Source organism: Gymnoscopelus braueri (assembly GCF_963280865.1).
Source record: "Gymnoscopelus braueri genome assembly, chromosome: 14".
NCBI lineage: Eukaryota > Metazoa > Chordata > Actinopteri > Myctophiformes > Myctophidae > Gymnoscopelus > Gymnoscopelus braueri.
This window is the reverse complement of record NC_137619.1, coordinates 51,111,173-51,127,522: the sequence shown is the minus strand read 5'-3', so window position 1 is coordinate 51,127,522 and position 16,350 is coordinate 51,111,173. Positions and strand designations below refer to the sequence as shown.

At 40.3% G+C, this 16,350-nt stretch overlaps 1 protein-coding gene across 2 annotated transcripts in view; it reads right to left on the bottom strand.

The window, feature by feature from the left end:
- LOC308100264 (uncharacterized protein) overlaps positions 1-3,245 on the bottom strand; it is a 32,735-nt gene extending 29,490 nt beyond the window's left edge. The window contains exons 1-2 of one of the 2 annotated variants that reach the window (XM_080449242.1): positions 3,115-3,245; positions 514-790 (exon numbers count right to left, since the gene is read on the bottom strand). In XM_080449242.1, the coding sequence (XP_080305368.1) occupies positions 514-781 (268 nt within the window). In that variant the 5' untranslated portion in view covers positions 782-790; positions 3,115-3,245. Of the gene's footprint in view, positions 1-513; positions 794-3,114 lie in introns of both variants that reach the window. The other variant, XM_080449241.1, reaches the window with a different exon arrangement.
- Positions 3,246-16,350: the final 13,105 nt, after the last annotated feature.

Sequence of the window (16,350 nt, the reverse complement as noted above, 5' to 3'; positions counted from 1 at the left end):
AAACCCCAGACCACAGAAAATCCACTGAATGTTCTAAGTTCAGGTTTTTGGGCGGTGAAACCGCCCCTATAAGTGAGATTTGGAAAAATGTACATTTTCCTGCGCTGTGATCTGGGCCCAGGAAATTTGTACAATTATCCTGCGCTGTGATTGGCCAATCACAGTCTATTCAGGACTGTGATTGGCCAGTGTCACATGACACATGTGCATAGCCCTATATAAGTAACCATAACTTGAAAAAAACCAAAGTTTTGTTTTTTTCAAGTTACGGTTTCGTCCATCATAAAGAGTGTTTCAATAAATGTATTTATCTTTTGTACATGATTGGTTGACTCCATTCAGTATTGTGATTAGCTAGCAAGACACCGCCCACTTCACACAGGGTGTGATTTTTTGGGTGTAATTGAGGTCATAAAACCCCAAATAAAACATTGAAAATAAAAAAAGTGAAAATGAATGTCATGATACCTTTAACTTAACTAAGCGTACCGTATCTACCCTCTCTTCACCTACCTTTTGGTGTGGTTTCAAACCTCTTTGCCAGATCTTTCCTGCTGATCTTCTTCAAAAAATGCACCATGCTCTTATCTGCATCACTAGGGTAATTCTGCATGATCATATCCACAGTCTTCATCTTGTCAGCGTTCTCCAGAAGACTCTTTGGGAGCGGCTGGAGACCTTCAACATTTTCAGGCTTTTGCAGATACCACTTGAACCTGTCGAACTCCTCGATGTTCAGCTGATCCAGAGTATTTAAGATACGATCCTCGGGGGTCTCCATGGTGGTTTCCTGCTACAAACACACGACGTTAAAGGGATATTTCACTTTCAAACACGTTTGGGGTAGTTTTTTAATTTAGAGTAGCCAATTATTTGTTACCCCCTTTTTCTCCCCAATGCAGTCATTATGTCAATGAATTCCTTTCTACACACATTTCTGTGTTGTGTCACTGCTGTTATATCATACTGACTGACTCACCTGCCAGTGAGGAGCCCCCGCCAGGAGGACGTAGAGCCTTCGTCCTACTCCTCCCACCCAACACTCCCCGCTGACAGGTGCCGCCCCAGCCCATAGGAGTACATGCAATGACCAATATCACCCTCCCCGCCCGGCTTCCCTCCCCCCGAACACCATTTGTGTTTGCATAGATGCCCGACAAAGCCGGATGCACCACGGTGGATTCGAACCCACAACCTCCGTGGTGGTGGGCTTGTTTGGGGTCATTTTAACATCTACTCAGGATTTTGTGAGCACCAAAGACAGTTTTTAAGTTGTTTGATTGGGACCGTACCTATGTTCCCCAGGTTCTATGTTCCCAAGGTTCTATGTTCCCCGCTTTCCTAGGAGAGCGGAGAATATAGATGGGTTTCCGTGCGACGTCATCACAGAGCAGAGTGCGCAATCTGCGCATGCGTGGGGTAGAACGAACCGGAAGCGCCATTCACTCTGTTGTTATTTTCGGGATTTAGATAGGCATAATGCTGCTATTATAGGCATAATAGGCATAATGCTGCAATTATATACAAACAGATCCAACTTCCGACAAATCATTTTTATTGAGTAAAGAAGATATTACAAACTGCATAATTTAATCTACTTTCATTAAACCCGGTGAAGACCATTTCTTTTATGAATGTACAATGGCCAGAACTGCTGCGGGTAATAGCGCCCTCTACAGGCTCGTCCCTCCACTGCGCGCGCATCATCCTCTCATGTTTACAAACAGGAAACCCATCTATAGGACCTAACCTAAACCTAACCCTAACCATAACCTTAGTGGGGAACATAGAACCCGGGGAACATAGGTATGACCCCGTTTGATTCAGTATTTAGATATTTCATATTAATTGTATCAGACACGCCCCCTTCCTATACAAACCCATTGTAACTTCAAACTCCATTTTAACCATGTTAGATTCATCGAAAACACCAGTCCTTGGTTCTGGTGACTGATATTGTCCTTCTAATACATGAGAGGGCCTTGTTTTACCAATTACTTTTTTTCATTAGTTTTTTTTTTATTTCTTTGCGGAAATTATTTTTAGAAAATTAGATAATAAATTAAAAACGTAATTTAAAAAATTGAAAAGACAATATCAGTCACCAGAACCAAGGACGGGTGTTTTCGTTGAATTTATCATAGCTAAAATAGAGTTTGAGGTTATATGTATTAATTGCATCCATTTCATATTTGATTTTTACTTATTATTATTGAAACAAAAAAACATTATTGCTTAATAACTGGTCATTTTAGGTTGGGTTTTTATATGTCCTCGGAATATAACTTTAACGTGAGGGAGCAAAATAAACTCACCGCTTATTTTACACACGTTTGCCTCATTTGTCACATCCTTGTACTGTCAAACAAAGGAGAAGGGCACACACCAGTATTGCTGAGCAGTGGTGTGTAAAGTAATTAAGAACATTTACTCAAGTACTGTACTTAAGTACAATTTTGAGGGTACTTTTACTTTACTGGAGTATTTCCAATTGTCTATACTTTTACTTTTACTCCACTACATCTCAGAGGCACATATTGTTCAACAATTATTTGAAAACTTTAGTTACTAGTTACTTTGCAGATATAAATGATTACATTATAAAACATAAATTAACCACTTTAGCCCTATTTTATACCTAGGCTATTTGAAAATAGCCGACCTACGAGCTCACAATGCGATGCGTTGTGAGCTTGTAAATGTTCTATTTTTAAACATTTTACTACTTTTACTTTTGGTACTTTAATTACATTTTGATACCAATACTTTTGTACTTTTACTCACGTCAATTTTGAATTCCGGACTCTTGCTTGTAACAGAGTACTTCTACATTGCACTTTTGATACTTTTACACTTAAGTAAAACATTTGAGTACTTTTTCCACCACTGTTGCTGAGTTGCTGCTGACCTTGGTGCAGAAGTTAAAAGTGGAGAAAAGGCTGCACACTCATAGCCATGCCCACGACGCAGGATCATTTAATGATAACCAACATTTCCACCTGGAATGGTCTTCTTCAGGGATTGACGTAGCAAAAAATACTGCACAATGCGTCACCATCACATACACATTCCATATAATTGTACTGTACAATGCTACGATGCTACAGTCCTTACCTGTGGCAGTTATGTCCTGATTAACCCACCGTCCTCGTCTGTACTAAATGTAAAGGTAAACGTTGGAATGTCTTGCAGTTGCAGAGCAGTCACACAGCGTCAGGTGCGAGTCGATACCATGCAGATAATAATCAGGTTTCTATTGTGTGGCTCTGTAAAGTTATGAGCTGGGCGGGGAGACGGAGAGGCAGCTTGTCATACTGGATTCCTAAACACTTCAACAATGCTGCTGCATCTGTAGAAAAAAACAAAGAAAATAAGATTAAGAGTCTAAAAGCCTGACTATGGACGGCTGGTAGAGACTGTTGCAATACTTTATTTCATTAGTCCGCCGGCTATTCTAGGCTATAGGCTAAAATCGTACACTTTACGATAAAAGCATGAAATTTGGCACACTGTCAGAGCATGGCAACAGGGCAATCACAGATTTGTCCCGTGGAAATCTGGGCACCCATTTGCTTAAAGGGTAAGACCACTTTGGTAGAGGTTTGGGTTGTGTAGTTACCTTGCCATGATGTAACTCCAAAGGTGGGCAAGAAATCAAAAATAATTGCTCCATTGATTAGAAATTGATAATTCAAAATATGCTCCTCATTGACTTACATTGTACGGTAAAACAGCTCTCAACGTCACTCTTTTAGCACATAAACGAACGCAAACATAGCTGATTCAGACAATATAGAACATCACCAAACCCAGTACTGTTTGTTTTTTTAATAAAAATGTCAACTTCCTGTTGATTTTACTATTTGAAGATCTGGATCCGGATCCGCGGATCCAGTCCAGGTTTTCTACTTATTAAAAATGGCAAAATGTACAGGAAGTTGACATTTTTATTTAAAAAAACAAAAAAACAGTACTGGGTTTGGTGATGTTCTATATTGTCTGAATCAACTTTGTTTGCGTTCGTTTACGTGCTAAAAGAGTGACTTTGAGAGCTGTTTTACCGTACAATGTAAGTCAATGAGGAGCATATTTTGAATTATCAATTTCTAATCAATGGAGCAATTATTTTTGATTTCTTGCCCACCTTTGGAGTTACATAATGGCAAGGTAACTACACAACCCAAACCTCTACCAAAGTGGTCTTGCCCTTTAAAAAGTTTTTTTTTAAATAAACCTTTTAAATCTGTTTTTGCCTCGGGGGGCACCGCCTCCTCGGTTTGGACTCCCTGGGCTTCCATCCTGCCCCCCACAGCCACACCCATACTCCCCTCTACCCGTCTAGGGGGCGTGGTATTGTTCCACAGCAAGATTCTACCAAGCCCCGCCTGCCTGCCTGCCTTGCGATTGGCTGAAAGCAAAAACGAGAAAACAAGGACTCCGCCCCCCAGAGGAGACAGTGGGCGTGTTGTCACATTCTAAGTCAGCCCAGTGTGTGTGTGTGTGTGTGTGTGTGTGTGTGTGTGTGTGTGTGTGTGTGTGTGTGTGTGTGTGTGTGTGTGTGTGTGTGTGTGTGTTTTATGTCTGGCACAGCAGGGACAACAGATGGTACAAGGCCAAAAGTGATGAACCACCCTGTCGTCTTTCCATCATGGGTAAAGAAGTAAAGGTTTATGCAAGACATGAGGCTTATTGTTCAAAGCACCATGTTGTGATATATATATAGACAGACTCACTAGCCAAACCCCGTAGGTTAGTTATTGGGCATTTGGGCAAATATACGGCCGACGTATAATAATAATTCATAATTCTTATAGAGGAAACGCAAAAATAAGAATTCATTAATAAAACACAATTGCAACGCGCATGAGCTGCCAGTGCCCTCAACGGTGGTCAGTGTCATGAAGAGATAATTTAGGCAAAAAAAACTAAGACATTTGCCAGTATCTTAACAAGGTGCCGATGAGCCAAAGGGCCACTTAGCTCCAATGGTGAGTCATAAGATTATTATACAGATAGCTGGCTTTTCAGGGGACAGATTTACTCGAGGACAAGAGGAGATCCAACTTCTACCAGCTAAACTAGTTTTTATTTTTCATGGTAGCTTCAATAGTTGTGGTTTCTATTAAGGTGAACACGGTGATTACTAATAGCTCTGTCTGGAGTAACCATCATCCAAATGCATTAATCACATATACACTAACGCAAGCGAATTGTGCTCAAAAGCAGTATCAGTACCGATTGGCTTCAGCGATCATAACCTTGTAGTAATATGTAGGAACGCCAAAGTCCCAAAAGCAGGGCCGAAAATAGTGCTGAAGAGATCATATAAAGGGTTTTGCTGTGATTCATAGTGGATGATGTTAAAAGTGTATGTTGGTCTGATGTTTGTAAAGAGAGGGACCCAAATGTTGCACTGGATGTTTTCATGAAGTTGTTGTTACCAGTAATGGATAAACATGCACCTGTTAAGGAGTTAACCGTTAAAACAGTAAAAGCACCATGGATTGACGAGGAGCTAAAGGAATGTATTGCTGATAGAGACCGAATGAAAGGGGCAGCAATACAATCTGGCAATCATTCTGAGTGGCAGCAATATTGTAAAATAAGGAATAATGTGACCAAACTGAACAAGAAAAAGAAGAAAATGTATTATGTGACTAAGATAAATGATATAAAGGCAAAGCATGATGGAAAAAAGCTCTGGGGTACCTTGAATAACATCATGGGTAGGAATAACAACTCAACACCATCCTTTATAGAATCAGAAGGGGCATATATCACTAAACCATTAGATATTGCCAATTAACTATTTAATTGATAAAGTGGAGAAGCTAAGGCAAGGTATGCCAAAATCTGGTTGCGAGTTGTCCTATGTAAATATTAGAGAAAGTATTATGAAAAGTGTTGGGTAAAGTTAGGACAGAAGAGGTGGAAAAGTTATTGCTGGCAATCAATAATGATAAACCACCAGGTATTGATAACCTAGACGGTAAGCTATTAAAGAATGTAGCCAAGTTCATTGCTGCACCCATCTGTCATATTTTTAACGGGGTCATGCCTATGTTCCCTCAGCCCTATGTTCCCTCAACCCTATGTTCCCTCAATCTCTAACAAGAATTAGGCCCTATGTTCCCTCAGCCCTATATTCCCTCAGCCCTATGTTCCCCCATATCAATTTAGACCCTATGTTCCCTCAGGCTTCTTTAAAAAAAAAATAAGGTAAAACCGCTGGCAGTGGCGGATGAATTAATGAATTAATACCTGGCAATGAATGTGTTAATACCTTACAGAAAGCCCAAATATTTAAATGTTTAAAAAGTGTCCCACTCCGATCAGCTATTAATGTTATTAGTCAGAAATCTCGGCCGTCAGTGACACTTATAATCGGGGTTCCTACACATGTTCCATTTCAAAATTCCATACTTTCCAGATTCAAATTTCCAGAATTCTCTATTGATTCTTCAGACCATATTTGACATACAAGTATAATAGCTACATGTAGATGCTTAATATGTAACAAAATAGTTTTAAAATCCAACTTTACTGATATACCGATATACCTTTAACCCCTACAGTAACAGGGATGTTCATGTACAATTGACCAGTGAACTAGAAAGGAGAACTAAAGTCTATTGACATTGCTTTATTGGCTGTTTAATAAATGACTATAAATAAAGACACTCCTATACAGAAAGTTTGTGTGTATCTAACGCTAAAGGATACCTTTATGGCTTCCTTATCGTTTCCTTTATGGCTGTGTTCGTTGTCATTTCAATAGACACTGTGAATAGACTGTGACACAGAGCTTTTTTCTCCAATTCATTTTCGGTTCTTATTTATAAAGACAGAAAGAGAGACAAAAAATATGGAGGGCACAATTATATATATATATATATATTCTCAATAGATCATGGGACAATGAGTATAGTGCAGATAGCACTGCGCCGGTTAGTTTGTGTCCTCGGCATAGATGTTTGACAGTGGAAACTCGTCAAACTTTTCTGTGTACGAGTGACTTTATTTATAGTCATTTATTAAACAGTGTTGATATGATTGACCTAATCTAACAGCCAATAAAGCAAAGTAAATAGACTTTAGTTATCCTTTCTAGTTCACTGGTGAATTGTACATGAACATCCCTTCTGTTACTGTAGGGGTAATATAATAATAATGATATAAAGTGCTTACCAGGTGAGCACTTTATATTATTTATGGAGATGTACGGGCCTTAAACACGGAACTCCAAACACTATTTGGGGAAGTGTCCAAGGAGTGTCCAAGGAAGGCTGTCATAGTTACTCAATTGTCATAATCAATAAAAATAAATGTATGACCGTGATCCAAGGCAGGTTTCCTTTTGCAGAAAAGATAACCTGTTTACTTTTCTCATAATTACATGACTGCATGAATGTTCAAACAAGTTTTAGATTATTTGTGATGCTATGTATATAACAACCTTTAACAAACAACATTTTGTTTTAGCAAGAAAATATAACTTAGAGCACCTTTATGTATAAACCTGTCCACACATTTTTTAGATATAAAAAATGTAACCTTTTGTGATATGCCATGTCTATTGTCACACTCCATTTGTAGGATTTTAAACGGTTCCATGGCCCATGTAAAGAATATGTCTATCACTTGTTTAGGTATCTTGCTAAAAAATATCTCATGACAGACAAGAGCAAAATTTTTACCAATGAATCTGAGGGAACATAGGGCAGAGGGAACATAGGGTCTATTTTGGGATGGGGGAATATAAGGCTGAGGGAACATAGGGCTGAGGGAACATAGGGCTGAGGGAACATAAGGCTGAGGGAACATAGGGCTGAGGGAGCATAGGGCTGAGGGAACTTGAGTACGCTCCCTTTTTAACATGAGTCTGGGAGGTGATATATGCCCGCAAATCTGGAAAGTAGCCAAAGTTATTCCACTCCCTAAAAATGCAAAGAATGCCTTCACTGGCTCTAACAGAAGACCAATGAGCTTGTCACCTGTTCTAAACAAACTAATAGAAAAAATGGTCTTCACAAACACAATGCTATTTCTCTGTTAACAATCTGATAAGTGAGTATCAACATGCGTACAGAGAGGGTCACTCAACAGCCACAGCACTTACACAAATGACAGATCAATGGATGAAAGAGATTGACGAGAAGAAAATGGTGGGATCAGTATTATAGCGCTGCCTTTGATGTGATAGATCATAGAATTTTACTTGACAAATTGGTGTGTTATGGTTTTGCCCCAAAGGCGATATCATGGCTAGAAAGCTATCTATAATATAGATAATTATATTGCGTATATTTTAATGGCAGTATCTCTAATGCTAGATGTGTTGCGAGTAGAATGTATCAAGGAAGTTCACTAGGTCCTTTAAGGCGGTTACACACCGGCGAATGTGCGAATATACGCAAAATTCGGACTCGTTCCGAATAATTAAAAGACGCTTTTTCGCTTCGCTTTTCCGCTTTTTCGCGCCATGTACGCTTGCATTGACTTTATAAGGTTTTTAAAAAAAGCGTATTATTCGCACGAAAAAATCGCCCCGGTGTGTAAGGACCTTTACTCTTCTAAATTTTTACAAATGATTTTCCATTGGCTCTTGACAAAGTACAAGTCTCTATGTTCGGATGACACGACAATATATACACAGGCTACCACAATCGGTGAGATAACTGAGATTTTGAACAAAGAACTGAAAACGGTAATGGAATGGGTGACCAGCAACAAATTAGTGCTCAACATTCAAAAAACAAAAAGCCTTGTATTTGGCACAAATCATGTACTATAAGCTCTAAACTGCAGTTGAATCTGATGTTGAATAATGTAGAGGTTGAGCAGGTGGAGGAAACAAAACTCTTGGGAGTCATCCTAGTGAACAATCTAGGATCACAGACACACACACACACACACACACACACACACACACACACGCACGCACACACACACACACACACACACACACACACACACACACACGCACGCACGCACGCACACACACACACACACACACACAGACACAGACACAGACACAGACACAGACACAGACACAGACACACACACACACACACACACACACACACACACACCCTTTCACAGTTATGATTAGGATTTTATTTATTTATTTATTTATTTATTTATTTATTTATTTATTTATTTATTTATTTATTTATTTATCTTGTTTTACTTTAATACTTTAAAATTGTATATGATGAATGATATGAAAGTCACTGTTCGAAGGAAAATTGACAGAAAGATGTACATTGTTCATATCATTGTCCTGTAATGTCTTGTCGAATGTCATGTTTTTATGTTATTTGTGGACCCCAGGAAGAGTAGCTGTTGTTATGCACCAGCTAATGGGGATTCTAATAAACTCCAACTCAATTAAGGTATTCTATGTGTTGATGAGAAAGTCTAAGCTATGCCAGTGGAGTCCATTATTTTAGTCATAACAGATAATTATGTACATGATGAGTGATTAATGAAGGCCATGACAGGATTTGACACTAGCAATGTACTACTGGAGCACACCTCACCACACACGTGTGTGCACACACACACACGCGCGCGCACGCACGCACGCACACACACACACACACACACACACACACACACACACCTTAATGGTGAACAGGTACAGAAGTACAGTGTGTACAGTAGCACACACGTTGACAAACAAAAAACACGTTTAGCTGGAAGTTCCTGTCTCCTCCCGTCCTCAAGTAACACTGTCCTCTGAAAAGCCATCTGTCTATTTACTGTAATAACCATATATAATACACACCCACTCACCTTTGCAGGTAAGTGGCCCTTTTGCTCCTGCAATGTCAGATGGAAGCACTGTCTGTACTGATAAGACCCAATTATTGAAATCCCAAACATGGAATATACTTGGACCATGCCACATTCTCTGAAACCAAACTTGATCATACGATAGAGGACTCTGAGATTGAAATTGAAAACTACAAACTTTTCAGAAATGATAGGAGCATTAATGGGAGAAACGGAGGTGGTGTATGCATGTATGTACATATTGACAATGAGTGCATCCTTCGCGAAGACCTGAAGGATGCAGCCATTGAAGCTGTGTGGGTCGAGATCATTTTTAAAAATGCCAAGCCTGTGCTAGTCGGTACCATATACAGACCTCCTAACCAGACTGATTTCTATGAAAGACTTGAGGAGTGTTTGGCTAAGGTGGAGTGTGCGGAGACGATACTTCTTGGTGACTTTAACACAGACATGCTCCGTAAGGAAGCGTCAGTGTATAAGTCATTCAAGGGGTTTTGTCATCGGCACTCACTCCACCAGCTAATCACCCAGCCCACAAGGCTGTGTGTTTCCACTCAAACTACCATAGATCTCATTCTAGCAACGGACAAGGACAAAATCCTCAATAGTGGTGTTTCTACCTGTGGCATATCTGATCATAACATGATCTTCTGCACCAGAAAGAAACGTAAACCTAAGAACGGTTACCACAAATCAGTCACGATCAGAGACCTCAAAAACTATAAGAGTGAGGACTTAGATCGCAGGCTAGAGGAACTGGACTGGTCCGACGTACTAAACAGCACACAGGTAGACGAATCTTGGCTTGGTTTCAAAACCAAATTCATTCAAATTTTGGACAGTGTGGCTCCCATGAAAACCATCAGGGTCAAATCCCGCCCGGTACCATGGATGAATTCGGACATCCTTACTGCCATGAAGGTCAGAAACAAAAAGTGTTCTGAGCTTCATAAAGGTAGGATCAAACTCGCCAGGTGTTTTAACAAAGGTCTCGAATCCCACGTAGCTAAACTTGTAAAAGAAAGAAACAAGCTAAGAAACAAGGTTGGCATGCTCGAATTAGCAGAAAAAAGCTTCCTCGATGACAAAATTGAGGAAAATAAAAGCAAACCACGAGAGCTTTGGAAGCTATTCAACAACCTACTAGGCTGCAGCAAGAAATTGAAAACCAGGTTTACAAACATAAGCCTCAAGGTGAATGACACTCTCATCACATCCAAACATGAAGTGAGTAAAATCCTCAACATATTCTTCACGACCATAACCTCAGATTTGGTTGAAAAACTTCCCCCTCACTCTGGGTGCTATGGTGAAGAGCATGTTGACTCATTTTACAAAAAACAGGGTGTACGGAAAGATGATTTTAAACTCTCCCCTGTGAAAACAGAAGAGGTGTTTAAAAAATTGAGTGCTCTTCATCAACACAAAGCCACAGGCCTCGACAATATCCCCGCCAAATTTCTAAAAGACTCGGCCGCCTCCATTGCTCCAATCATTACCCACATAATAAACCTCTCCATCATACAGGGACGGGTCCCTAACGATTTCAAAAAAGCAAGGGTGACCCCTCTGTACAAAAAAGGAAACAAATTAGACCCTGGCAACTACCGCCCTATTTCTATTCTTAGCTCCATCTCGAAAGTCATGGAAAAAATAGTCTATGAACAGGTCGATAAGTATCTTGCCGAAAAAAAATCTAATCTACAAATTCCAATCTGGTTTCAGAACAAACCACTCCACTGACACATGCCTTCTCTATTTGAACGACTCTATCAAACAAGATGTCGACAAGGGCAAATATTGCGGCATGGTCATGCTGGACCTCCAGAAGGCCTTTGACACCGTCAATCACCCAATTATGATCAATAAGCTCAAAGCAATAGGTTTTGATGATACGTCAGTGAACTGGATGAGATCCTACCTGGAAGGGAGGGAGCAAGTGGTGGAAGTAAACGGCACCCAGTCCCCCCCCCTCCCCGTGACTTGTGGTGTCCCACAAGGAAGTATACTAGGACCTTTACTGTTCCTGATATATGTGAATGACATGTCATCGGCCTGCGACTGCAAGCTGTTCCTGTTCGCAGATGACTTGGCCCTGCTAGTCTCGGACAGGGACAGGCTGCAGGTTGAGAAAACTCTCAGCTCCGAACTCAACAAGATCTGCATCTGGCTCTCTGACAACAAACTTTCATTACACCTGGGTAAAACTGAATCCATCCTCTTTGGGTCCAGTCCTAACCTTAGCAAGGCAGAGAGTTTCACGATCAAAGTGGGTGATGATGTCATCAAAAGAAAGGATGAAATTACCTACCTGGGCTCAATCTTGGAGGCAAACCTCTCTGGTAACAAAAACGCCGAAAAAGTGATCAAAAATGTCAACCGAACAACACGCTATTTGTGGAGGATTGATCGCCTAGTCAGTAAGAATACTCTGAAGATTCTTGCAGGGGCCCTCATTCAAGGTCATTATGATTATGCATGCACTTCATGGTATCACAACACCTCCAAGGCCTTAAAAACAAGGCTCCAAACATCCCAAAACAAACTTGTAAGGCTACTTCTTGGCCTCAATCACAGAACCCATCTAACCCCTGCTCATTTTGCTAGGATTGGATGGCTTAGGGTTGAGGACAGAGTACAGCAACTTGCTATGGGCCTGGTCTTCAAGATACACCACAACATTGGGATCCCCCTGTATTTGTCAAAATACTTAAAAAATGTTAATGAAGTCCATGATCATAACACCAGAGGCAGCTCCACTGATCATGTTCAACCCAGATTTGGCTCAACTAAGGGTATGAACTCGTTCTCATGCTATTCATCAAAAATGTGGAATGCCCTACCAAAAGGAGTAAAGGAGTGTAAAACCCTACTCACTTTCAAAACTGCCCTAAAGATACACCTTCAGGAGGCTGCAATTCGAAAATGGCCCCTGTCTAAGTCTTAACCTACCCCTCCCTACCCCCCCCCCCCCCCTCCTTCATTTTCCTCTTTTGTATATATATATATATATATATTTTTTCTCTCGTCATACCAGTAACCTGAAAGCTGATTGTATGACATTCTGTATAGTAGTGTGTATATCTGCCTGCCTCTTATATTTCATCCAGTTATATTCGCATCCAGTTCAAAACCCTGGTGCTAGCCTATAGGGCAGTGAAAGGAACAGCTCCTTCCTACCTCCGGGCTATGGTCGATGCCTACACCCCTGCCCGACCACTTCGGTCTGCCACCTCGGGGCGACTGATTGCCTCGTCACTCAAGGGTCCTTCTGGCCGATCCACACGGTCACGACTCTTTTCTGTTCTGGCCCCACAGTGGTGGAATGAACTTCCCACTGATGTTAGGACAGCAGAGTCACTGCCCATATTTCGCCGCAGGCTGAAAACTCACCTCTTCAGGAAACACTACCCTTCCTCTCTGCCTGACCTACTTGTTGTTAACTAGTTGTACGAACGCTTGTTTTCTATTGCTGTATTGTTTATTGGATTATTGGATTGTTTATTGGATCTTGTTTAGTCGATTCACTTATTTGTTTTAGCTCATGCTCATTTGATTTAGCTATTTTGTCTCATCTGTTTAAGGAAATAGGTAGCTGATATATTGCACTTTTACCTTAGCGCTAGGTATACTCTTGGTTGCTTGTTTTTGCAGATAATGCACTAAAGACTTCTGGTGATTAGTAGTTTTCGTTCCCTACCTATGTTGAATACACTTATTGTAAGTCGCTTTGGATAAAAGCGTCTGCTAAATGACTGTAATAATCATGATTTGTGTGCATGGGGTTCTCATCTTAAACAAGCGTAATGCTTAATGAGGGTTTCCAGTTTAGTAGACCTTGTATTGTGAATTTGTACTTCCATGTACTGTTATGTACTGTCATGTACTATTCTCATGTCTTTCTAAATAAACTACATCAATCAATCAATCAATTGAATGCTTGTCTCAGGAATGCCACCTGCCAGTATACAGTGGATAACTTCCCAGTCTCCAAGTTTTCTAAATTAAGTATAGGCTAGCTAACCACTTTAACCCTGACATCTCAATTTTGGGCATGCCATTATAGGCTAAAAATACAAGAGAATTGCTGATCTACAAGCTCACAACATGCTGTGATGTGTTGTGAGCTTGTAGATCGGCTAGATTTCAACCAGTCAGGAAAGAGTAGGCTACCTTAAATTTGATAGCGTCCCAGTTTCAATTATACCTGCTCATATCTTTGTGTCATTAGTTCCAACTTCACTTGCTTATCCTGTATCCTGTAAGAGTTCTCTCTCCTGATTGGACAAAACTTGTATCCCGACCTGATATTGCATTTTCTGTTTACTAAATAGCTGGAGAGACGGGGAAACCCCTATTACTAAACGAACACTCTATATAGTAACGATTACTATCACAACATAGAGCTATTTAACACTGTTACTGAACTTACACTATAGCAATGATTAATTAGCCTAAAAGTGCTAATATTATTATGACATTACATTAGTACAGCCCACCAGCCTACAGTTTAATATCCAGACAGTCATGCCACAGAATGTCCAGCAGAGGGCAGAAGTAGCACATAAACAGGTTGAATGTGTCTGGCACTGTTGCTGTGTGTTGGACAGGGGTCTTCAACGTGTTGCAGGCCAAGGACCCCTTAGCTGAGAGAGAGACGAAGCAGGGACCCCCCACTACATATTGTATCTTATATTGTATATTGTATATGTTTGGCAGTACTATCATCTGTGTTGTGAAAATTCATGTTTTTTGGTTTATTTAATTAACTTTTCTAATATGTTGGATTCATGTTAATCGCAGACATTTATAGGAGTAGTTCACCCAAAATATAATTTGTTTTACTATCAATTGCATACCCCATGAAGATCTTTTAGTTTTTGTCACATTCCTAAGACAATAATTTGATTCATACCTGCGGAAAGATGCTTATGTCTGTGTTAGGAGACTCAAAGGAGACTCGAGACTCCGGAGATACCGCCGGTAATCAAATTATTGTCTTAGTGTAACCGGGTGGAGTTTTGATGTGTCATGTGTCATTTATAGGAGTAGTTCACCCAAAATATAATTTGTTTTACTATCAATTGCATACCCCATGAAGATCTTTTAGTTTTTGTCACATTCCTAAGACAATAATTTGATTCATACCTGCGGAAAGATGCTTATGTCTGTGTTAGGAGACTCAAAGGAGACTCGAGACTCCGGAGATACCGCCGGTAATCAAATTATTGTCTAACCGGGTGGAGTTTTGATGTGTCATGTGTGGGTGTGCCATTGAGACCAACTGATTGCTTGTTTCATTGATTGCAGGTGTTTGTGGGTGTGGTGCCAGTGCCCTTTAAAAGCAATGTGTTCTGGCACAAAGCTAGACTGAACATGAAGCGAGCAGAGTGGGATCCAGCATGACCGGCAAGGGATGTTTTTATGGTATGGGGTTGATTTGTAAATGATGTCTAAATGCTTATGGTTAAAACTGTAGATGTAAGTGAGGCAGCTTTCTGCGAAGGCGTGCTGCACTCTGCTCGCCCCGTGGTAAGTGTTTTTAGGTATTGCGTGCACGTAATGTTAGCTTGTTTCTGAAAATGTATTTGTTTTATTTGGTAATGTTTTAAACCCACTTATTTATTAGAATGTTGGTCCTCCCTCCTTATATGCCATATCTCATTGAGATTGCAGTAAACCCCCTTTGTAGTGTTGTGTGCTTTGTTTGCTGTGTATTAATTTGTGTTTATTGAGTCAACAATGGAATGAAATGGTAATTTATTGAGGAAGACCATGACTAATTTATTAATGTGGCCTAATGCACTGTTTTAACTTGATATGAATTAAATGTCAACTCTAACCTGGTGTCTTCCCTGAGCCTCCCTACCCAGTTCTTCTAAAGCTCTGTTACGAACCTCCTTTTCTTAAGTTAAAGCCTTAATTGGTTGTTGGTGAAATTCCAACTGGCGTAGTATTTTAATAACCTCAAAGTCCATTTGGTTACATTAGGAATGCGACAAAAACAAAACAAATCTCCATGAATTCACAATGCTTCATGGGATGTGTAATTGATAGAAAAAAAGCAATTTTTTGGGTGAACTACTCCTTTAACCACCACACCTCTTGCTAAGAAGAATCCCCTCAGAATAGGGATGCTAGGGTCAAAGTGGTTAATGTAAAAAAAAAAATAGCCTACCTATCACAAAAAGATTTGAACACCCCCCTGTAGTAACCCTGAGGACCCCCTAGGGGCCCCGGACTCCCTGTTGAAGACCCCTCTCTACGATGTTAATGATGATGTAACACTCTCTGAAGCTGAAACAACAACCACAGCAACAATGCAGCTTTGAGTACAACACGAGTGAACATGACTTTTTTTCTTCCCCCTGTGGAATGATGTAAGAAAATGTAAAAATCCATGAGATTTTGACAGTGAATTATTTTTAGAATATTTCAATAGGAGGCATTCATTCCGTTCATGTTGTTTTGCACTTCCTTTTGTATGTGACAACAACACACACGCTGTCACTACTGTGTTCTGAGGGCACAGCAGTGGCTCAGGAAGTCGAG